The 24,357-nt window shown below is 48.8% G+C and overlaps 1 protein-coding gene across 1 annotated transcript; it reads right to left on the minus strand.

The window, feature by feature from the left end:
• Window positions 1-12,275: 12,275 nt before the first annotated feature.
• Window positions 12,276-18,217, minus strand: LOC119186205 (natterin-3). Its single transcript, XM_075876679.1, has 3 exons — window positions 18,059-18,217; window positions 14,449-14,660; window positions 12,276-12,659 (listed from the first exon to the last, which is right to left on the minus strand). Exons 1-3 carry the CDS (start codon window positions 18,072-18,074, stop codon window positions 12,411-12,413), a joined length of 477 nt encoding a protein of 158 aa, XP_075732794.1. The 5' UTR covers window positions 18,075-18,217; the 3' UTR covers window positions 12,276-12,410.
• Window positions 18,218-24,357: the final 6,140 nt, after the last annotated feature.

The following is a 24,357-nucleotide window of genomic DNA, read 5'->3' on the forward strand; positions in this document are numbered from 1 at the left end:
GCGCGTGCGTTTCATACGCTTTTTGTGATTTAGCGCTCGAAGATTCGGCCCGGAGTGACAGCGGCATGTCTCCCGCCTCAGCGAGTGTTGGGCCGATTTGAGATGATCTGGGCAAGCTGAAAAACTGGCGAATCGCAATACAGTGTGCTGTGTCCAGTGTCTTCCAGTTGGAACGCGTAAGCGCCGTGAGAGGAAGGCCGTACAAAATGCGCGCTGCAGCCATTCCGTTGTAGATGCGGAGAGCTAGGGACGGTGTGCATCTTTTGCCGCGAGCAAGGAGCGCTCGAGCGGCGGAGGCGACCCTTCGCGCGTTTCGATGCTGGTCGCTGACCGCTGGTGACCAGTTGAGGCGTTGGTCCAGCTGCACTCCGAGGTAGGTCATCGACTCTTCCAAGGAATGGGGATTGTTTGGAAAGTGAACTTTGATGTGAAGCGCTGGGCGCCATAACTGGGGTGTAGCAGCATTGCTTCCGTCTTCGCCGGTGAAAGCCTCATCCCCATGCCCGTGATGAATGCGTCAATAGAATCCAGGACGGTTTGGACACTGGTGCAAGTACACCGGCCACTGGGCACAGGTCCCGTCGTGAACACCGCAATGTCATCCGCGTAGACCGCCACGCGCACATCACAGGGAAGAGCACTGGGAATGTAATCGTCGATGTCAGCCAAGGCGAGATTGAACAAGAAGGGGCTGAATACACTGCCCTGCGGAACACCGACAATCACGGGACGCGGCTCACTAAGGACTCCACCGAGGCGCACACGCATGGTTCTGCCGCCGAGGAAGGCTGCGATGTACGTTAAGAGGAGACCGGTCACTCCGAGATCGTGCACCGCGTTCAGGATGGTGGGGTGTGGCAGGGAGTCGAATGCCGCCTTGATGTCTAACAGGAGGAGGTACCCGGCCTCTTCTTTGTGCTATGCCTCTTCTAGCGTTGCGATGACGTCGGCAAGGGCGTCAGCAGTGGCACGCGAACGGCGGAAGCCACACTGCGAAGGCGAGGAAACATCCAGTGCCTCGGCAATCCATTCAAGTCTCCTCAGTGCCATGGCCTCGAAGAGCTTGCCCGCTGCGGAGGTAAGGGAAACAGGGTGATAGGAAGCTGGCTCCGAGGCGGGTATGCCCTGCACAGGGACGACGATGGCGTCGCGCCACTCTTGCAGCACTATCCCCGTGCGCCACTCGTCGTTGTGGGCGGCCAAGAGCACTGGGAGCTGGGACTGATCGATGTTGAGAAGCATCTGGTATGTCACACCGTCAGCGCCGGGCGCTGAGCGCCGTTTGCGCGACGCCAAAGCCGGGCACAACTCCCCGAGAGTGAAATCCTCAGTGCATAAAGCGCGTACTTGATTGCGCATGCCGGTGGTGAGGAAAAAGCGGCGAGGTTCGTACCACTCTCGGCGGTGGTGCAGCGGGAGTTGGGGAACCTCGGGCAAGCTTTCGACAGCTCTGAGGCGGAGGGTGTCAGCCAGTAGCTCGGCCAATTGCTGGTAAGTGAGACGATGTGCAACAGCAATGGCGAGGGCTGAGAAACGTAAATCAACGGGGCAGAGGACGGCACTGAATATCCTCCACGCACGCGCGGAGCGTTGCGGGTTGTCCAGCGTGACGCATAGACTGCCCAAGGAGCGGTCGCGTCTTTGCCGTGCGTGTCGCCGACACATGGCGTCAAGGCGATTATAAAGTGTCCAGAGCTCCTTGAGGTCGCTTTTAGTCGCACGGCGCTGGAGCATCCGGTGAGCCGCGCGTAGATTGAGAAGTTTTATGTCCGGAACTGGTGTTCCCACTGGCGCTGTGCCCTTGCGCGAGGCCGCTTCGACGCAGCGGGCGACGTGCGAGAAGTAGGCGACACCGGAAGGTGGGGAGGCAGCCGAGATTTGCCGAAAACGCGGTCAGTCAGTAACAGTGTATGTGCGCGTGCCCGCGCGGCGCCGATCAAGTGGCTTTAGGTGGAGGGGGTAATGGTCTGAGCCCCACGAGTCTGCCTCCCTCTTCCATTCGTAGCGGCAATGATCATTCACAAGTGAGAGGTCTATCGCACTGCTCTTTACACCGTGACGGACGAAAGTCGGACAGCCCGTATTTATAATAAGCAAGCCTGTCCCAGCAATGATATCCAACAGGTATCTGCCTTTGCAGTCTATGTGGTCACTCCCCAAGCCGTATGGTGCGAGTTTAAGTCTCCAGAAATTACACAGTCACTTTGTAGGCGTCGCACCAAACGGGTCACGAATGCGGTATCCCACCTGTGGACAGGATGGACATAAACACACGCCGCTGCCGTGTCACACTGCCCGAGACGCACTTTAACCACCACACATTCAACTTCAGTGCACAAGCTGTCAGAAACCTCAGCAGTGCAATGTGCGAGTCCATTGCGCACGTAGATGGAGGCGTAAGAGCGGGCAGAAGGATGTGTGGGGTCGCAGCACACATCTAAGTCGCAATCGCGAACTTGACACCTTGCTGTACAATGGTAGCTCGAGTAACCAGTAAGTCTACGTTCGCTTACGCGTACATAAGCCTCCTGTAGTGCGACGATGTCATACGCGTTGAGCCGCAAGTACTCAGCGAGCTCACTGTGACGGCGGCGCAAAGAACGACAGTTCCACTGAAGGATGTGCGGCCGCCGTGCACAGTTTTTACTCGCCATGCTGTGTCAGAGCTTGTTGCGTAGCCAGCGCTGCTATGCAGAGCGGGCGAATCGGACAGTCGCGAGGGAGGAAGCCCAACGCGGCACGAACTGCGGCCGCGAGCACCAAGATCGCCGAGGCGTTCTCTGGAGCGGTGGTGGTGTTCATTGATGCATGAGCAGTAGAGCCACCATGCGGCCGCCGCATATGAAAACCCCTCTCGAGTGGCAGAATTCTGTGCCGTGAGGTTGTTCTTACGAAGAACTGCAAAGGCCTCGCGGCGTCTTATGTGGCGGGCCGATTGCGCGCGGACCTCTAGTAGCTGACGCTCTTGTTGCCAGCGACGACAGCGGGGTTCTGTGGCCAGATGGGTGACGCCATAGAATATGCAACGCGGGCGCTGCGCGGTGCAATCGGCACGCGGATGTGGCCCGTCACACCACGCACAACTCATGTGCGGTGCAGGTGATGTCCGTGTGGCCGTAGCGACCGCACCATACGCACTGCACAAGACGAGGGCGGCGAGCACGGACCGGGCGTCGTTGTTTGTAAATTTCCATGACCTGTGGAGGTTTCCGTCCCGAGAACATGATGATGACATTGCGTCCGGATCGCGTGCACTGTAGTACAGGGAGCTGCGATGCGATGTTGTCGCGTAGTTCCTCCTCCGTAAGTGCTGGGTAGACGTTGTGGATTTCTGCACTGCAGGTGTTGGTTGACGCCGGCCTGGCACGCACGGGGATCTCACAGATGTTGGAAACTGCGAAGAGGGGCGAGAGCGGTGCTCCCGCGGAAACGTCGACAGCGATAACATTGTGGCCGAAGTTAATTCCCACGCGGTGTGCTCCCTCGACTGCCGCTAATTGTGCGGAGATTGTCTCTTGTGCCGCAGACCAAAAGGAGTTTTTCCTGGTGGTTGGCCTGTAAAGGATTGTCTCCAGCTGGGAAGTGGACCCAGGGCTCGCAGGTAGCTTAGAGGGTGGGGTATATTTTTGGGTTGAAACCGCAGGTTTTTGTACTCCCTGGTTCTTTTGCCGTGTGTTGGTGGTAGGAAGCTGTGGATCGCAGAGTTTGGTGCCGTTCGGAGCACCTGTGGATGGCAGTGAAGGAAATGGTTCCTCGGGCGGCCCCAGCACACAGATTTCGCGAGCAAGGGGGCGCGGCTGCGTTTCTTGAGATGCGCTGGATTTGTTTACATTCCGGCGTAGCTGAGTAGACGGTCTTGAAAGAGGTGTAGTCGGGACCGAGAGGAAAACTTGTTTTTCTCCCTCGGCTTGTCGGGTAGAGAGCGCTGCCTTTCCAGGTGTCCCTGTGTCGTCAGTCACCAAACGGGAGGAGGAGCCCTGCTCCTTCTGTTTCGGGCTGCTCTCTTCTACAGAGGTGTTGGAAGAGGAGGTCAGTGTGTTGTGTGACCACGACGAGGAGGAGGTGGGGGACGACGTTTCAGTGATGGGGAAAGAACCACTGCTGGCTGCGTCGCTCTTCTGAGGGGAGGGAGACAGCTCACATTCTGTCTTTTCTGGGTAGCCAACCTCATTACTGCTGCTGGCTTGAATTTCTGTAAACACTGTGCCGTGCTCCCGACCGGGTTGCAGAAATTAGGCGCCTTTTCTTATCTTCTAACCATTACCACCACCACCATTTTCTCTCTCCCGGCACGGAGACCGGTTCTGCAGTATGGCGGGCGTCCCTAAAATGGCGGCGGCGGCTGTCTGCCTTCTTGTTAATGGGCCGGTAGAGTTCGTTCTCTGTAGTGTAGCGCGGGTAGTCAGTGTTTGCGGTGTTCTGCTTTGAAATAATAGCGCATATATATATATATATATATATATATATATATATATATATATATATATATATATATATATATATATATATATATATATATATATATATATATATATATATATATATATATATATATATATATATATATATATATATATATATATATGTGTGTGTGTGTGTGTGTGTGTGTGTGTGTGTGTGTTGCATGACCAATATACCGCGTTCTTCAGTGCTGAATAAATTGGAATAAACATAAAATATACTCTACAAGTGCAGGGTCGCCATTTTTTTTGCCATTCGTCGAGACGGTTCAACTGTTAGTCCTACTGGAGCATTCTACTTGGACCAAAATTTAAACAAAGTGTAGTTGAACCTTTGCAGTTGCTCCTGCAGTTAGTCCAAAATTGGTTCAAAATCTGTGGCAGCCCATTATTCCCCTAGAGGACCAATGGCATACCCCACTTAAGTCCTTTTCGGTATACAGCGTTATAACTACGGAAGCAGAAAAGAAAGATAGAAAAGGTCGCTGACTTTCAACAATGATTTAAGAGCGTATAGTGTTGTACATATATCTAAAGGTGAAACAAGGAGTTTGGGCATGCGTATAGCAGTTAACAACCGCTCTAGATCTTGTGGTGAGATATACAAAGGGCAAACCGAAAGGTGCTTGAATGACTGTTTGAGAGAGCATAATGATAATGTGCACAATGCAGTTCATGGGCACCGCAGAATCCACTGCCGAGACTGTGGCTGCGTGTCCCTCTTTGAACGTTGCGACGTAATAGGCAAGCTCCACTAGCAAGCCACGCGTGAGTTAATTGCAGCGTATCACATGAGTAAGCTTGACGGTACATGTGTAAGTTTACCAGCAGCTCGTCGTCATTGCAAAAAGATATTGCATATCTCCATCATTTTCAAGCTGTTTATTTGTTTCCACATCAGGAGACAAGAATTTCGCTGATAATTTCTCGCAGTGGTTGTTAACTGCGCCCTTCAAGCATGCTGTATACTCTTGTTTCACTATATATTGTCACCACTACGCTGCCAAATCATTGTTGAAAGTCAGTGCTCTTTTCTAGTCTTGTTTTTTGCTTCAATAGTTACGCTGTAACTACTTCTAGGTTGCGCTCTTCGTATATTCAGCGATAGTGATATTCCGTTCCTAGTGTGCACTTCAATATCTTCTCTAAATCGAAATAAGCATGTTTGAAATACTTTTAAACTTGCTGTAAACACACTACATGACCTTAAAGGGGCATGTAACGTGTGTACCTTTTTTAGTGGGTGACTGGCTTTATATATAAAGTCCTCATGATAATCCCATGTTCTGGCGTCTGATGCCAACGTGTGCTTGTACCACGCACTATTACGGCAATATTTTCTGTTGTATTAGGAAGCACGAAAGGTATTTTCACTGCATTTGCAAGTAGGGGAAGAAGTTATGGCCACTGTATTCACAAACTGAGGCGTGCTGGCAGGTACAACACCCGCTTGCCGCGCATGCAACCCGCGTGCGCTCCTCACTCATTCCTAGAATTTTCTAACTTTTTTTTGTCATTCCTGTGTTTTTTGATCACGCAAGGATGACTATTTTTTACTGACAACCAACGACGCCAATGATGGAGTTCTCGCGAAACGAGCTCTTTAATGCTGTCGGCATAACATAGTCGTTTAACAACGGCGAGTGTATTCACAGCACTATTGAGTATATTAAGGGTAGAAATATTCCTGATGGTACTATTGATTGCAGTGTCCATAATACTGATTTCTTATTGATGATAATACTATCGATAGTTTTGAAAAAGCTATTGATATTGCCAAAGAGACTTTTACGATATCCAACATTATGAAGAATCAGCGTCCACAGTCTTGTGCGCACTCTTGCTTGGGGCAGCACGACTCATGCCTCTTATTCACAGGCACGAGTCAGTGTGGGTTGGAGCTGCGAAGAAGAAGAAGGTGCGTTGGCAGATGAACAGTTTTCGTTTTGGAATGCTCTAGCGAACTCCTCCATCTTTTCGCACATAATTTTCAGGGCACAAGTTCGCCCACAATAAACTAGTTTTTGACGTTTCTTCTCTTGCACCCGTTACATTCTGGTGGAGGTGCTGGGTATGATTGGAGGCCCCCTTGGCGCAAGAGAGTGAAGCGGCGATTCTCAACGATTGGAACCTGGCGAACTGACTCCGGTACACCAGCGTTCAAGCCGCCGTCTCCGAGGAGAGCCGCCTGAATTCGCACCCCTCCCCAGTGCTCCAGCAACACAAGCAGCGTCCACAAACAACGGAACGATGGCTTACCAGGCGACATCATCGGAACTTATTCTGTCCCCACCATGCTTGCCTGAGCCCTTCCACGGCGACACGTTCGAGGATGTGGAGGATTGGTTAGAACACTTCGAGCGGGTTGCGAAAACCAACGGTTGGGATGAAGCAAAGAAACTTCGTCGCGTGTACTTCGCATTGGAGGATGCAGCGAGGACGTGGTATGAAAACCACGAAGCGTTCATACCGACATGGGAAGAATTTCAACGACAAATAGTAGCTACATATGCCAGCACCGATCGTCGGGAGGAGGCGGAGAACGCTCTATAGAGTCCAGAAACCAGCGCACGAACGAAAGCGTTGGCATGTATATTGAGGACATGTCCCGCCTTTTCAAACGCGCTGACCCAAACATGAACGAAGAAAAAAAGCTGCGTCACTTGATCCGAGGGGTCAAACAGGAGTTATTTGCCGGTTTGGTACGCAACCCACCTCGTACAGTAGCTGAATTCCGCAACGAAGCCACCTCCATAGAGCGGGCATTGCAGCAGCGCTCCCGTCACTACAATCATGATACGAGTAGTTTTCCTGCGGATGTACTCTCAGCAAACCTGGGAAGCAGCAGCGTAGCATTGAGGGAAATGGTGCGATCCATTGTGAAGGAAGAGCTCCAGAAGCTGCTGCCCCGACAAGTCACAACGCCAGTTTTGTCTCTGACTACCCTGATCAGAGATGAAGTTCGCCACGCCATTCTTCAAGCCGAACCCGAGGCGCAACCTGTTCGACTTGAAGAGCAATTGCAGGAACGCCCCGTACCGACTTACGCCGATGCCGTGCGCCAGCCCACCGTGCATACTGCTTCGTTTGTAGCTCCCAGTGGCTACCGACCGGCTTCGCGTGGCTCAAACTATCCAGCTAATTCGAGGCCACGAAAAAGCGACGTGTGGCGCACACCCGACAGGACGCCTCTCTGTTTTTACTGCGGCGAAGCTGGACACCTGTACAGAATATGCCCATATTGACGAGTTGGTCTCCGTGGGTCTTCTCTAAACGCGCCATGCGCCCGAAATGGCGAAAGACCCGTTGAAATTGAAGATTACTTGTCCGGCCATCTGTTTCCATCTGCTGGTTTCCAGCATCAGCTTAGATCACCAGTGCCTGCTCGTTATCGATCGCCAAGCCCTCGACGATTTAGTTCACCTTCTCCACCTTCAACCTCAACACACCGCCGTTCAAGCAGTCCCCATCAGGAAAACTGAAGCCAGCGACCTATGGAGGCAAGGCCGCTGATGTCCGACCAACTGAAGATCCTCCGTCAAGGTCCGAGTGCAGCAACGACGAGCGGAACACTACAACTAGGTTAGGTAAAGACAAAATTTCTTCAGACTTACGCGTTACCGTAGACGGGTGTGAATTTACCGTTTTAGTTGACACAGGTGCTGCTTATTCGGTTGTTAGTTACGCTGCCGCAAAGGATTTAAAGAAAGTCCTGACGCCTTGGAGTGGACCCCAGATACGCACGGCTGGGGGTCGTCTCATCACACCTCTGGGAAGATGTACCGCACGAATCGGAATTCAAGGCGCCACTTACGTTGCTGACTTTGTCGTACTTCCGGAATGCTCTAGAGATTTAATACTCGGAATGGATTTTCTGCTAGCAAATGGAGCTATAATCGACCTGCAAAATTCTAGTGTCTCTTTTTCGACCAAACTGGCCATAGACACAAATGAGCCAGAATACACTGCATTACGTGTTATAGATTGTGATGTTACCGTGCCGCCACGATGCAGCGTAATAGTCGGTGTAAGAAATGAAGCATTCGTTGATTCTGAAGGTATAGCGGATGAAAACATCAAACTACTGCTCAAGAAAGGCATTTGTGTAGCTCGAGGCATTATTCAATTACGTGGTGGATGTACCGATGTATTGCTCACGAATTTCGGAAACGAAATTCAGCATGTTGCAAAGGACACTGCTATCGCCTTCCAGCACGGTTTTCAAACAGTGACGGTCTTATGTGGTCTGGTGTCAGGGCCACCTACTTCGGAACCTGTGCCCAATGTCGTGGCAAGAGTTGCAATCAGCCAAAATCTATCCACAGCCGAGAAGAAAATCATTGAAGACCTCCTAAGAGACTTCACCGAATGTTTCTCTACCACGTCAAAAGTACGGCGGACCCAGGTTGTTAAACACCGAATAATAATAGATGAAGCTACAAGGCTGGTACACCAAAATCCGTACAAAGTATCACCGAAGGAACGTGAGATCATAAAGAGCCAAGTGAAAGAGATGCTGGAGGATGATGTCATACAGCCATCCAATAGTCTGTGGGCATCGCCTGTAGTCCTTGTGAGGAAAAAGGACAACACGCTGAGATTCTGCGTTGATTACAGAAAGCTGAACAGCGTGACCAAGCGGGATGTCTACCCTTTGCCGCGTATTGATGATACGTTGGATCGGCTACGGCACGCAAGGTATTTCTCTTCATTGGATTTAAAAAGCGGTTATTGGCAAATTGAAGTGGACGAAAGGGACCATGAAGAGACTGCTTTCGTAACCCCGGATGGTCTATATGAGTTTAAAGCACTCCCATTCGGCCTCTGTTGTGCGCCTGGAACATTCCAGCGCATGATGGACAGCGTCCTTTCAGGCCTCAAATGGCAGTCGTGCTTAGTCTACCTGGACGACGTTGTGGTGTTTTCAGCAACGTTTGAACAGCATGTAGAGCGACTACGTTCGGTACTTCAGGCTATCCAGTCAGCCGGCTTGACGATTAAACCGGAAAAATGCCAGTTTGGATTCGAGAAGCTTCGTTTCCTCGGTCATGTAATCATCACTAAAGGTGTTGGCCCGGACCCGGAGAAGACTGTGGCCGTGGGGCTGTTTCCCAAGCCGAAAGACAAGAAGGAGGTACGCCGATTTTTTGGGTTTATGTGCTTATTATAGGCGGTTTGTGAAAAATTTCGCGAAAATTGCCGAACCTCTAACAAGACTCGCAAAAGAGGACGTGCCATTTATTTGGTGCACCGAACAAGACAGTGCATTCAATGAACTAAAGAAACGTTTGCAAGCCACACCTATCCTGGCCCACTTTGACGAAACCGCAGATACGGAAGTTCATACAGATGTCAGCAATCTTGGCCTAGGTGCGGTCCTGGTGCAATGGCAAAATAGAGAAGAGAAAGTGATAGCATATGCTAGCCGCACCCTCTCAAAAGCGGAAAGAAACTACTCTTCAACCGAAAAAAAGTGCTTGGCAGTCACATGGGTGATCAGCAAGTTCAGGCCATACCTCTACGGCAGGCCGTTCCGTGCTGTGAGCGACCACCACTCACTTTGTTGGCTGGCGAGCTTAAAAGACCCATCGGGACGGCTTGCGAGATGGAGTCTCAGGCTCCGAGAGTATGACATTACGGTCGTATATAGGTCTGGCAGAAAGCATGATGATGCTGACTGCTTATCACGTTCACCAGTCCACTCAACTCTTTCAGAAGAAGAGGACTTCCCACTCCTTTGTGTCATGAAAACCTCAGAAATTGCCGAACATGAACGGGCTGACATGGAACTGCTCCCATTAATAAAGTATCTCGAAGGGCACGACGAACACGTTCCTCGCGTATTTAAGAGAGGGTTATCCTCATTCTGCCTCCGAGATAATGCACTTTACAAGATGAACTTCAAACACAACAAGGAGAAGTTCTTACTCGTTGTACCATCAGCCATGAGGCATGAAGTCTTAGAAGCCTGTCATGATGAACCGTCTGCGGGTCACTTGGGAGCGAGTCGAACTTTCGCCAAAATTAATCAGAAGTACTACTGGCCCAAGTTGCTAGCGTCCGTGAAGCATTACGTCAAGACATGTCGCGAGTGTCAAAGGCGAAAAACACCACCCCTCAAGACGGCCGGCCTTCTCAAGCCTATAGAGCCACCAGCGACTCCATTTCAACAGGTTGGAATTGACCTCCTCGGACCATTTCCAATGTCGGCATCAGGAAAAAGGTGGATAATAGTTGCGACTGACTATTTTACACGATACGCTAAAACCGGCTGCCTTGAGCGAGGAACGGCAACGGAAGTCGCGAAGTTTTTCGTTCAGAATATTGTTCTTCGCCATGGAGCCCCACTCGTCGTGATTACCGATCGAGGAGCAGCGTTCACGGCTGATTTGATGCAGTCCTTAATGACAATGACTAACACCAGCCACTGCATACCATCCCCAAACCAACGGGTTGACAGAACGCCTGAACCGCACCATCGCCGACATGCTGTCGATGTACGTTGACATTGAGCATAAATTGTGGGACGAAATCTTGCCATACGCAACTTTCGCCTACAATACCGCCGTGCATGCAGGAGACCATCCGCGTCACACCATTTCAGCTGGTCTACGGTCGCACTGTCACTACGACACTCGATGCCATGTTGCCAGTGGACAACGACAATTACGAACCATCTGAACTTGACGACTTTCTGCAAAGGGCTGAAGAAGCACGCCAGTTGGCACGACATCGAATACATCAACAGCAAAACAAGGACGCAAGCCACTACAACCTGCGCCGCAGAAAAGTTCAGTACAACCCAGGTGAGCGAGTGTGGATATGGACACCATTCCGACGCCGCGGCCTATCAGAAAAGCTTCTTTGTCGATGCTTTGGCCCCTATAAGGTTCTCCGACGAATTAGTGACCTAAACTACGAAGTCATCGCCGATGGACACATCCGTTCAAAGCGGCAAATCAGCGCAGAAGTCGTGCACGTCGTTCGTATGAAGCCCTATTATGAGAGGAAATGAAAACGCTCCCTTTCTCTGTTTGCCTCCCTCTATCGCGCATCGGGAGGATGCGTATTTCGAAGGGGGACTAATTCCACAGAGACTGTTTACAATATCCAACATTATGAAGAGTCAGCGTCCACAGTCTTGTGCGCACTCTTGCTTGGGGCAGCACGACTCATGCCTCTTGTTCACAGGCACGAGTCAGTGTGGGTTGGAGCTGCGAAGAAGAAGAAGGTGCGTTGGCAGATGAACAGTTTTCGTTTTGGAACGCTCTAGCTAACTCCTCCATCTTTTCGCACATAATTTTCAGGGCACAAGTTCGCCCATAATAAACTAGTTTTTGACGTTTCTTCTCTTGCACCCGTTACAATATATCGATAATCCACTTTGCAATAGTTCTGCATCACTAGTTTTGGAACGTTGAGCCGCATCAGTTTATTATTATTATTATTATTATTATTATTATTATTATTATTATTATTATTATTATTATTATTATTATTATTATTATTATTATTATTATATAACCCTATAGACAGGGCAGACGCGAAGTACCAGCCGATATTATTCTTCGCCAAAATGAAGCACGAGTACAACACCCTTTGCTGTTTTGCTAGTGGTGCTGGACAGGCTGGTGTTCATGTCTCGATGGTGTGATCGTGTATATGTTCCTGTTCGGCAACGAACTAAATTATTTCTTTTGTACAGTGTTCTTTGTCTTAGCCTTCATTGAGGCTGGCATCAGATTAACGGCAATTCAGTCTCAGGTTACGTATGACTTCATGGGTACGTGTTTGGGACAAATAAATAGCCAGGAGTTTACTAAAATATATGTGACAGTGGTTTATTGCGCAAGGACGTTGAAACCAGATCCGAATAGGGTTGTTTCAAGAGTGAGCTAGCTTGAGCGTTTACGTCAGGCGTTCTTGTGACGAGTCCACCTTTCCTTTATCTCAGAAGTTGACCGTCTGTACCACCAGTACCTCGTAGTCTGAGTAGCAATGCTCCTCGCCACCGTACGGGATGGAGAGGCAGCGGCGCGAAGGCTGCACTTTGCCGATGGTGAGTGTTCCCTCGTGGTAGGCACGGCCGATGTAGAGTGGCTCGCCCGAAGCACACACGCCGCCCTGGACGGCGCCGGTGGGAAGTGCGCCGTCGGAAGCCGGCACCCAGGACAACGGAGTGCCATCCGAGATGAGAGTCTGCGAAAAGGTCAGCGACCGCATTCGTCACATTGGATATCGCTTGACTATGCGCTGTGTTGTTGTCGTGTGCATGCGTTTTTGTTCATGTTGAGAGAGAAAAAAAACTAACGTGCTTACATTATTTTCGCGATAGAAAGTTTCTACCACAAATCCAGCAAACTTATAATAGAAACGTTTCCTTTTCTTTCTTTTTTTTTCGTAAGTTCTGGCAGTACCTGTTGCAGCTCGCCCAAGCCGTATTCTCAGATGGCTGTCGCATTGCCACCAAGTCGCTGCAGATGTTCGTCTTAAGCAACCAAAGGGCATAGGCTTGCGCAATGTGGTCCATTTTTGGGTAGATGGGGGCAAGCTTCACAGAAGTGCCCCCTCTCCTCCTTCGTCGAATACGAAAGGTAACAAGCTCCGCAACGAATGCAAACGAAATTGAAGCCATGACTCACTTCTCAAAACGACCCGCCAGTGGTCCTCTTTTTTTTTTCTCGGAAATAAACCATTCTTGGCATGCAACATCAATGGCGCTCGATTTCCCTTATAGTAAAAATAATGTGGTGCCATAATTGAGCACATAAAATAATTACGGCGTGGTTGCGATAGCGAATATTTATTAACTGATATTTACAGAGGTGATAGGAAAAGCAGCCCCTAGTGAGTCCGCTCTCCTACAGTATCAGGTGTTGTCCCTAGTCAGTCTGACTGAGCAAAGCCAAGGCGCACAATTAGTGCTCCACTTTAGATAATTAGAAGGGTGACACCTCCCCTATTTTGTGCACATGCTCGTGGCAAAGAGACAGCGGTTGTATTCAGCTACATTATGTTATAAACATATTTAGTGTAACATGCTGTTGCAAGATCCGATCGGTACTGATACCTTGCATTATGCCGATGAATGACATCGATTCGGTGATAACGCGATGGCTTGTTGAAAAGACGGCTTGGGCGAGAATTTCTAGACTGAAGAAACTTTATTACTGCTGTTACCCTCGATATTCACAGCAGGAAGACATATAATAAACGCACGCTCCAGCAGGTGCCATGGCACACAGCGAATGCATCTACTTAAACATTTCAAGCTGGTACCATGCCGTACGGCAAACGCTTCTACTAAAGCATTGTTGAATGGGGTTCAAAGACGATATTAGATGTTCTTGTAGACATTACACAGATGTCATTTTCCAATGTAGAAGTTTGATGGCGGGAAAGGATGCTTGACATAACGTTTTTTTGTCTTTTTTTATTATTCACACGATCACCGAGTGACACTCTTGTTCCTCTCCCAAGCACTTTTGGTGGACCGAATTTTCTGAAGAAGTCTTCTGAAAGATATACAATTTCAGTCGAAGTTACGAGTTATATTAGATAAATATTATATCGGAGCATAAGTCTACTTAAAATAATTAAGGACCAATAATTGTCAGAAGAAATAATGAGGATTAATAAATAAATTTGTCATTGAACGAGCAGGTGCGTTTCTTGTGAACAGCTTATAACAGCTTAAGTGCCTTCATGTGCGCGCCTGCGCGCTTATGAAGGCTCCCCAGAAAAGCGGGGATCACTGCAACACCTGGCGGACCAGATCTCAACCACGTGTTTCTTTGTACGTAGCCTCTGAGATCCACTTCGTCAGTGCCACGAAACCCAACAAATATACCTGGGTACAAGAATGCTGATGTGCGAGTGGCGGTGCCAGATGCCTAATTCAAAGATTAACGTTGCCTCGAATTAATTTTTTTTTACTGCTACCAATGTCACGAGGCCCAAGCAAGAAACTTTCCGAGCTGTACCGAACCTGGTAGTCCCTGTGGCTGTGCTCGGCGCCCTCATACGCGACGTAGCAGCAGCTGTGAGACGGCACCACCTTGCCAGGTATCACCTCGCCGTTGTGCACAGCGCGGCCGATGTAGATGGTCTCTCCGCTGTCTTCACCGCCGGGCACCGCGTTGTACGGAATGCGGTTCTCGAAGCATATGACCCACTCGCACACGGGCCTGTATGTGGGTGCTGCGAAACGGTGTTAAGCCTGTCAACACCGCATAGGCTTCACTGTCAATCGCTGTCAGATTTCCACATAATGTCTGCCACTTGAGAGTGCTAAAAGCTCTTATAAGATATTTTACTTCATCACGCCCTAAGCACATTTATAAGAGCCTTGTTTTTCTTATGTTCAGCACAGGATCTGTCTTGTTGAAATTTATTTTTCCAGGGGAGCTTTTTTTGGATGTGCATTATTCGTTTCGTTAAGAGATAAAGTCAGTGACAGTGGTGTAAAACGCATTAAAACGGATCCCCACCCCTACTCCCCTTAAGTATTCTGTACGGCAAATGGCGTTTCTGCTTTAGAACGTCCATTCACCGACGTAGCAAGCCTATTAGTAGAGCACGAAAGGTCACAATTTCTCTCAATATGATCGGAAGGCATCAGAAGCATTGTTCACTATGCAGAAGCGCCGGTGTGTCCTAATTCATGCAGAATCAAGATAACTGAGCGCTGTGATGTTTCTTTTTTCTTTTTGCGATGTTGAGCTCGTCGTGCACGTGGCATATACATGTTGCGAAGTGGTGGTTTGTACACGCATACTCAATGTAGACACTATACAGAGTAGACACATCATCAATTAACGCAACAATAATTAATCCCTAGGAATGATCGCTTTTCATTTCGCCATGGCATCATTATTTCGCGCACCGTTTGCTTTTAATTGCATGTGTCCTAACGCCCGATATGACTGCTTCGATTATAGCTATAAACTCGGAATCGAGGTCATATTCTACGCATTGTACGTAACTACAATGGAGGATCAAAGTAAAGTGCAACAAGCGAGTGGGGCCGATTCGCCGTGTGCAGTGTTGTATGTATACCTGTGTGTCACCACGTATGCCTGTAGTCCAACGATACTGAGTACTTGGGGAAACTAGCCATCGTGTGCAGGGCTGCACGTATGCTCGATAAAGAGAGATGTGTCAGAGTACATCCCTGTAGATACCATAGCTCATTTTTTTTCCTGTTTAGCGTATATAGCGTACGGTATTGCTTCCTCCTCCATCGACCAGCCAACATCGCAAATATTTTTCTTTTTACCACATCGGTGTGAAGGAGATATGTAGGCTGAACAGGACTGCAGGAAAGATCGAAATTTTGCTGCTTCGGGAACGCTTTGGGATCGTGCGGCATTCCACCGCACATGCAGGTTTACTCACTGCAGACTTTAATGATGTGTGTGTTCCTTCTCATAAAACCTCGTTGCCGCTGCTCTTCAACTCATTACGTGATGGTCAGCTCTCTTCAGCGGTTAAACGCCTTTGTTTATGTAGGTAATTGATGAAGATATATGGAGCTACGATCCAAAGCCATGCTTCATGCGGTTAGTTTGTCATGGAATCATAGGATTGCTCAGTGTGCATGTTCTGCTCCTGAGCGTGAAGCCACATGTTCGATTTCCAGCTATGGCGATGTTGCAATGGGGCAGGATTATAAAAGCATATATGTCAACCGCAGATGTATCCAATTAACACGATTAGTGACCCCAGAGTCGTGGGAGTCGCTCCAGCGTGCCTCCGAGCTGCGGTGGATGATCCTGCGTGTGGTGGATGCCGCCATATCCCAAGGGATCCCCGACGACCTTCTCTAAGCCTGCGCGAACAGTATTAAGACTGGTCCTTTCTTTTTGAGCGTGATAAAGAGACCATTACCATCACCAATTAACCCAATGCCACACCCTTTCCTCTTCCCATCAGCGGCCCCTCTAATATAGCCTGGATGTTTCTATGAGCCGTTCAGTCGTTCTGCATAAAATGTGCTCGGACTGCAGTTACTGAGTAAGATGAAATCTACATGAAAGCTTGGTGAGTTTCACCGCTCTAACGCTTTTTGAAGCAATGTGTTGATGGAAGCGCCCAGATAAAAAGAGCGCAAGCTTATCACATGCAGCACTATCACCCGCCAGCTCTTTCACTGCTGCGAGCAACATATAACCGTCACGCTGCTCCGAAATGAATGCATCGACAGGCGAGGCATGCTTTAAGGATATTCTGAAATCGTTATATACCCGAGAATCGCCGGAAACGTGTCGATAAGAGAACGCGCACGGCAACACCCGGCCAAGCACACAGTTTTCTCGCGGCATTCCGCGTTAAATTAAAGGTGCACTGAGGTTCGTATAGGTGGAGTATCGGGCAATAAAAAGAGGACACGATTGGTATACTGAGAGGGGCGTTCATGGCTTAATTAGCTCGCCATGTGTTGGTGTGAGTTAAAACTGACAAAGTGTGAAGTAAACGCAGTCAGTTCGCTCTGGGGTGCAACACGTGCACTGCGTCAGTGGCGAAATGCAGGCAGTCCGGAGATATCTGTTGCTAAAGTTCGCTTCCTGATTTATATTCCCCCAGTGACTCTTCTGCGCTATCAAACGACAGTTTTGAGACTTCAGATAGACACTGAGTACAATGGTTCTCTTTCTCTCTCAATATATATATATATATATATATATATATATATATATATATATATATATATATATATATATATATATATATATATATATATATATATATATATATATATATATATATATATATGTGTGTGTGTGTGTGTGTGTGTGTGTGTGTGTGTATGTGTATAAGAAATAAAGAATGAAAAACCTTCGTTGCTTTGGCACTGTATAGTTTCGCTAAAATTTCGTCTAGTGAAGGGCCAGACTTTGTTCATAGCCTGGTCCACCAGATGAAACGTTAGTGAAATGTACAGTGCAAAACCAAAAAAAAAAAGTCGTTACTCCCTCTCTTATTCTAACGGAGTCCACTGATCTTATTTCCCACTACACACACACACACACACACACACACACACACACACACATATATATATATATATATATATATATATATATATATATATATATATATATATATATATATATATATATATATATATATATATATATATGGGGGGCGGGGTTACGTTTCGAGGATCCGGAAATGAATGAGCAATGCGAAGTGCAGACATACAAAGAAAAAAAAATGGTTTGATGTTTCCACAAGTTTGGTGCCTATTATAGGCGAGCATAATAAAGATGATACGAAAACTAACGGGATAAATGATACATATAAAAAACGAAGCTCACCGAATAGCATTGTGCGTGGCTGCAAGTGGTCCCCACTCACGCCCCTGTAGTTCCACGCCCCTTTTTATTAGTATGAGTCTACGTGTGAAGACGCTGTGGCGTGATATAGCCGTTGGCAAGATCAGAAAACTAATTAAGTGTTCGTAGTGCTTTTAGCGCAGCGGCTGCAATGCGATAAGTGTGAAAAAAAAGGAAGTAAGGTAAGTCCACATACGTAGCTGAACGCACTAGACGGTTCTGCGTGCAAATATTAAGGAATCCAGAGTGCTCAGAACTCACCTCCGTAAGCGTCCATTTCTCACCGGGCGAAGTGAGCCGTCAAGAGACAGGAGTGCTTTGACTGGCTCGGGATGACGCCAATAAATAGAGGCGTACGGAGATAAGGGAGGCCCAGAAAGCGCTGATAACGCTCTCGCTGAACAGTTTGCTGTGGCAAGGCTCCACGTGGCGTTCGAATACAGCGGGCTCGGCTTGGCTAAGTAATATGCCGCGCCTGTTCCTCGTTTTGCTGTCCCCTAGAGATGCGATCATGACCGTTATTCGCACTCTTAAGAAGAAAGAAGAGTCATTTGACTCCTTTTTCTGCCCCTGCAGGTGGCAGTTGCCGGCTGCTATATTCCTGTTTTTTCTGTGTTCTCGTGTATATGTATGTAAATAAATAAATAAATAAATAAATAAATAAATAAATAAATAAATAAATAAATAAATAAAACGCTGTCTAAAAAGACTCGTCAACACTGTTTTGGAAATTCGTGCGACGCGCGACTCTTCGAAAGGAAGTTGGCGGGTCTCGTCAAAGAGATTTATACATGTGGGGGTTATATACATTGCAAAAATATTCGAAGGACTCTTATTTTTTTTTATTAGAATGTGTGAGCTTTTAAGCAGCGCTCCTCCCGAGATAGCTCGGTGACGGCGAGCTCTTATCTCTGTGGACGGATAGCTATGTATCTGCAGGGCCCACTGTATACGTTCGTATCCACGTATCTACGTAAGTGATAACCTTCTGAAAAAAGAAAGAGAAAAGAACAGCGCCAATTTACACACGGACAAGACACATGTTTGCGGGCGCTGCCTTGTCCGTGTAAATGAGTGCCTTTTTAATTTTTTTTTAAATGCAAAGCAGTTCTAGGCGTATTCCAAAAACTTTTGGCGTCTGTGTGTGTGTCTTTTTATCTATCTAGCCGCTAGCTTGTATACTTCTGGGTGCTCTCGTGATCACCCCCACAGCTTGGCGTGAACCAAAACTAGTATGGGAGGGTAAGACGCATGGTTTGATAAATATGACGCGATATAATCAGGACATGAATAATGCCACAATCTTGCCAAGTACGTCGCCAAACACTTCCCGCCAGACAGCGGCACATACCCAAAGGACGCGTATGTGCCACTGGTATGCAGGTATGAGCCACAGGAGCTTGGCAGTATCTACACAAGAACGACAGGAACACACATGGACAATTTTAACGCGTGAGCATTATGAAAAAGAAATGGCAGTTGCTTAGCTCAGCTATGCGGATATACGTAGCGTTAGCAAAGGTTCAGCTGATTATTCTTAGCTTTCCAGAGTGTCTAGGATTAGCTTGATTATCATGCTTACTGCTGCTGCAATGACAAACGTATATTTATTTTGCCGGGCAACTACTTCGGGATTCGATGACTTAAGCTTCTCCGCTCTACTGCACCGTTGAGCAGCATTTGCACTCTCCTTCTCCATGGCTATACCACAGTCAGTCACAGGCGCTATCAAGTCAGTCAGAGGCGCTATCAAGCGGCTCCAGCGCAGTGTCATAGGGCGACTGCACAGGGAAGGCGCGTGCGTCGGCGTCCACATGTCTACCAAGGCTATGACGGCACTCTTCTAGAAAGCGCACACCGGCCGTGGCGAGTCGCGCGCGGCCGCGGCCGAGTGCGAGGGAGGTGCCGGCTCCGGTGCGTGACACCACTGATCGTCTGCGCAGCGCATCGAATTGCGCGCACACCGGCGGCGAGCCGCGCGCGGCGGCCGCGGAGTATCATTGCGCATGCGCAGACCAGTGCCACGCAAAATTGGCTCAGCGAGGCCAGTGTAGCTAACGCTACAAAACCTGATGTCGGCAGCGTTTACCCGACGAATGCGAAGAATAAATGTCCGGGTCCCAGCAGGAATTAAACCCAAGCATTCTGCGTGGTGATCGAGCATTCTACTACAGATCCACGTAAGGTCTTGGAACTGCTTCTCAAATAGACCCTATAGTGTTCGTGAAACGTCAAGTGGGGTTGCAGTGCTGGCTATTCAATTTTACAAACGTTACATATGTATTCCTATGGTACAGCCATGACGTCGGGTTAACGACAATTGCAGTTAGCTGCCATGCCCTGAAGTTGAATTATGTAGCAGTGTGCAGGGCTACCATTCTCGGGAAAAACAGCGCTTCATCTCAGCTTATGACTTATAATGTTGCTAATACTTATGTTCCTATTGGCATTGTTGCGTAAGTGCAAACAAGTTATATAAACATCTACAACTTTTCAACATATGCCTGTGCGTTGTTGTGCCTCGCCCAAGTTCCACGTGGTCTTCGCGGCCTGCTGGCACCTGGCAGCTGTTGATGAGTCAACCCTGCACCGGGACGGCGACGGACGCGGACGATCTGGAAAAACCACGTCGCCGGCTCCTCTTGACACAAAAGTCGTTGGCCAAGCTTTTGTCAGCCGCCGAGAGCAACACTCCGAAGCAGCGTCGACCCAGCAGCTGTACGGGGTATTCTGCCTTGCTTGAGTCAACCTGGCTGCATCAGGGAGCGACTTTGCGCATGGGATTCCACGTCATCTCACTGTGGTGCCACGCTGGCGCGTGGGGTCTCCCTCACCAAACAGCGAACTGGGCATGTCTTGCCCCTTTCCTAGGTTCAGAGGGAGGCGGTGTTTGGCTTTCCCTCTTCGGGGACGGAGAGGAAGACGACGATCTCATTGGAGTATCCTGCGCATAAATTTTCTTTGCAAGGGATCTTGGGAAGGCGGACGATGTATAAAAACGCTAGCGCAGAGGCGCTCGTGGGTGATTCTCTTTTCATGTTGTACCACGCTACCATGTAAATACTGTATATAAACATTTTTTTTCTCCTTCTCCGGCTTCTCTACTCGTCCTCTCCGGGGACTCGGATGGCCCGAGTCCGCACCACGCTACCCAAAGGCGCAACAGTGGCTGGCAGCTTATGGGATTCGCCTGCGTCGGCTGCATCGAAGTGGTGAGTGCCGCGTGTTTGCTCTTCTTTTCGCCAGACTCGTTAGCGCAGATGGTCGGTAACGTGGTAGGGTGATTTTGGTAAATTTTGATTCGCAGACCAAGAATTGGGTGGCTCGTGGGCAAAATTACCTTAGAAGAGAAACGGTGTGCATATCTAAGATGGAGAAGTTTAAGGTCCAAGAACTCCTCGAAATTTGTCAGGAGCTGAATATTTCGGTCGGCTCGGTTAAAAGAAAACAACAAATTTTGGAGCACTTGGGAAAAGAGGAAGTGAGTTTAGAAGAGGCCATTGAGGCCAGAGAAACCATTTTGGCAAAGAAAGAGGAGCGTGAGCGCTTAGCCCGTGAACAAAGAGAGGAGGAAATAAGGAGGGATCGCGAGGATAAAGAACATGAAATCCGTCTGAAAGAACTGGAGCTTCGTATGTCCGTGGGAAATCAAAATTCAGGGGGTGGAGAATCAAAGATAAAGGATCTAATCCACACCTTCAAGGCGGGTGACGACATTGCATTATACCTCGTGCATTTTGAGCGAGCATGCGAAAATGCAGGGTTTAGTAGGGAGACTTGGCCACAAAAACTGATATGCGTACTACCAGGCGAAGTGTCCGATGTTATCGCAAGAATGAATAAAGAGGACTCCGAGGTGTATGACAGGGTAAAGGCTGCATTGCTACGAAAATGTCGCCTATCGACAGAGGCTTTCCGCCTGCGGTTCAGGCACTCTAAGAGGGGCAACGAATCTCATTCAGACTATGCCTACCAAATTAGAGCCAACTTTGAAGAGTGGCTCAAAAGCGCGCAAGTCTATGGCAACCATGACAAGGTCATTGAGTTGATGGTACTTGAGCAGTTTTACCGGGGAATTCCCGAGGAGGTAAGGCTTTGGGTGCAGGATAGGATGAAAGACGTAGACATGAACAGGGCAGCAGAACTCGCCGAAGATTACTGCTCACGCCGTAGTCTCCGCAGTACACCACGAACTTCGAAAAAAAATGAAAAGGTAGAAAGCTGGTCGGGAAACCAGGGACGCAAGAGGTTTGCAAGAAATAACTGGAAACCCGAGAATTCCAAGTTATTAGACAGTCAGCAGGGAAAGGACAGGAAGGGGACTAAGGCGGCACCTTCATCAGGTTCAAAGGCGCCTGGTGACATAGCGCATGCGTTAGAAGCGCGGAAGCCAGTTGTTTGCTACAGCTGCGGAGAAAAGGGCCACATGGCCAGGAGCTGTAAGAGGCACATGGCATTTGCCACAATTCAGGAGTCAGAGGATAGCTTAAAGCTGTTGAAGCCTTACATGAGGACACTCTCAGTGAACGGCCGAATGTGTAGGGTATTGAGGGACTCGGCGGCCACAATGGATGTAGCGCATCCAAGTTGCGTATCTTCCGAAGACTATATAGGAGAGTGTGCCTGGATTCGGCAAGTGGCAGAAAAGCAAAGCGTCTGCCTACCGATAGCAAGGGTTGTAATCGAGGGCCCTTTCGGCCAATTGTGTACGGAAGCAGCAATTTCAGCCAACCTCCCGGAGCACTTCCCTTACCTATTTTCAAATAAGTCTGAGGAAATGTTAAAAACACGTGGAGAATCATTTGCCACCGAAATAGCTTGCATGGCCCTTACCCGTTCGAAGGCGCGCGAGCTGACGCAACAGCTGAGCAGCTCACCCTCTGGGGAACAGACGTCCGAGGGCAGTGTAGGAAAACCTGAGGTAGTTGCGACGGAAAATGAGTCTGCCATGCGAGTTGTCGAGACGGAAACTGGGGCTATGGTCGACAACAGCGAGGAAATATCTCTAACGCCCGAAAACGAGGACTTGGTGACAGGCTCGGTGTTAACACCCGCGTCCACCAGTTGGTGTCAGCTAGCCAGAACCGACCGTGCAACGCTAGTGGTCGATCAAAAGGCGGATCTCGCACTCTCTATGCTGCTAGATGCCATACATAAGGAAGGTAACTCTAGGAAGAACGTTTCGTTCTACACCCAAAACGAGGTGTTGCATCGCAGGTATGAGAACGCTAAAGGGCGGGTCTACAACCAAGTGGTAGTTCCACTAAAATACCGGCGGAACATTCTCGACCTGGCCCACAGCAACGCCTGGGCGGGCCACTTAGGTATAAAGAAAACGAAAGCTAAGCTGGCTCAGGAGTTCTACTGGCCCGGGTGCTGGAAGGATGTAGAGATGTTTGTCCGTGGATGCGACACTTGTCAGCGGATAGGAAAATCAACAGACAAATGGAAGGCACCAATGAAACTAGTGCCAATAGTCACAGAACCCTTCCGTCGGCTCGTGATTGACATCGTGGGGCCTCTGCCTCCATCTAAATCAGGATATCGGTACGTCCTGACCGCGCTGTGCGTTGCCACCAAGTTCCCGGAGGCAATCGCACTGAAAGAGTTGAGTTCAGTATGCGTGGTGGACGCATTGTTGTCTATTTTTTCTCGGGTGGGTTTTCCCTCGGAGATACAGTGTGACAACGGAAGTGTGTTCACAAGCTGCCTTACGACTACATTCCTAGAACGCTGCGGGATAAAAATCGCGCATAGCTCTATTCACCATCCACAGTCGAACCCTGTGGAACGCATGCACTCGGTCATGAAACGCGTTTTGCGAGCTTTGTGCTTTGAGCATAAAAGTGACTGGGAGGGGTGTATACCAGCTGCGATGTTTTCTCTGAGGTCGGCCCCACACGAGAGTACGGGTTTTAGTCCGGCTGAACTTGTCTACGGCAGGAACTTGAGAGGTCCGCTGCACTTAATACGAGAGTCATGGACTGGATATGGGGAGGACCCTAATGTGGTTTCCTATGTACTGGATTTATTGGGGCGACTGGGGACTACACGCGAAGTGGTGGAGAGCAACATGCGCGCAGCACAGGCGCTTTCCAAGGCCCGTTACGATAAGTCAGCTCGAAAGCGAGTCTTTAGAGTGGGCGATGAGGTGATGCTGTTGTGCCCTTCAAGAAAAAACAAGCTGGACGTACAAGGGGAGGGACCAGCGACAGTGTTGTCAGTGCTTTCAGACACCAGCTACGAGGTAAAGTGGGGCCGGAAATGCCCCAAAGTGTATCACAGTAACCTAATGAAACCCTACATGCGACGAAAAGCAGTAGTAAACCTTGCACTCAATGTTCCTGAGGATGAGGGCGCGGAAATCCTTTGTCTTTCCGATGGCACGGTCAGCAGCACATTGTCCGATAGGGTAGACACAGGGAACACCCTAAGTAAGGCTCAAGAGGAAGATTTAGAGCTTTTAGTACAGGAATTCGCTACCGTTTTCTCCGAGAAGCCAGGCAAAACGGATGTGATTAAGCACGACATTGAGCTGACGGTTAACAAGCCGATCAGCT

This window comes from Rhipicephalus microplus, chromosome X (assembly GCF_043290135.1).
Source record: "Rhipicephalus microplus isolate Deutch F79 chromosome X, USDA_Rmic, whole genome shotgun sequence".
NCBI classification, from domain to species: domain Eukaryota; kingdom Metazoa; phylum Arthropoda; class Arachnida; order Ixodida; family Ixodidae; genus Rhipicephalus; species Rhipicephalus microplus.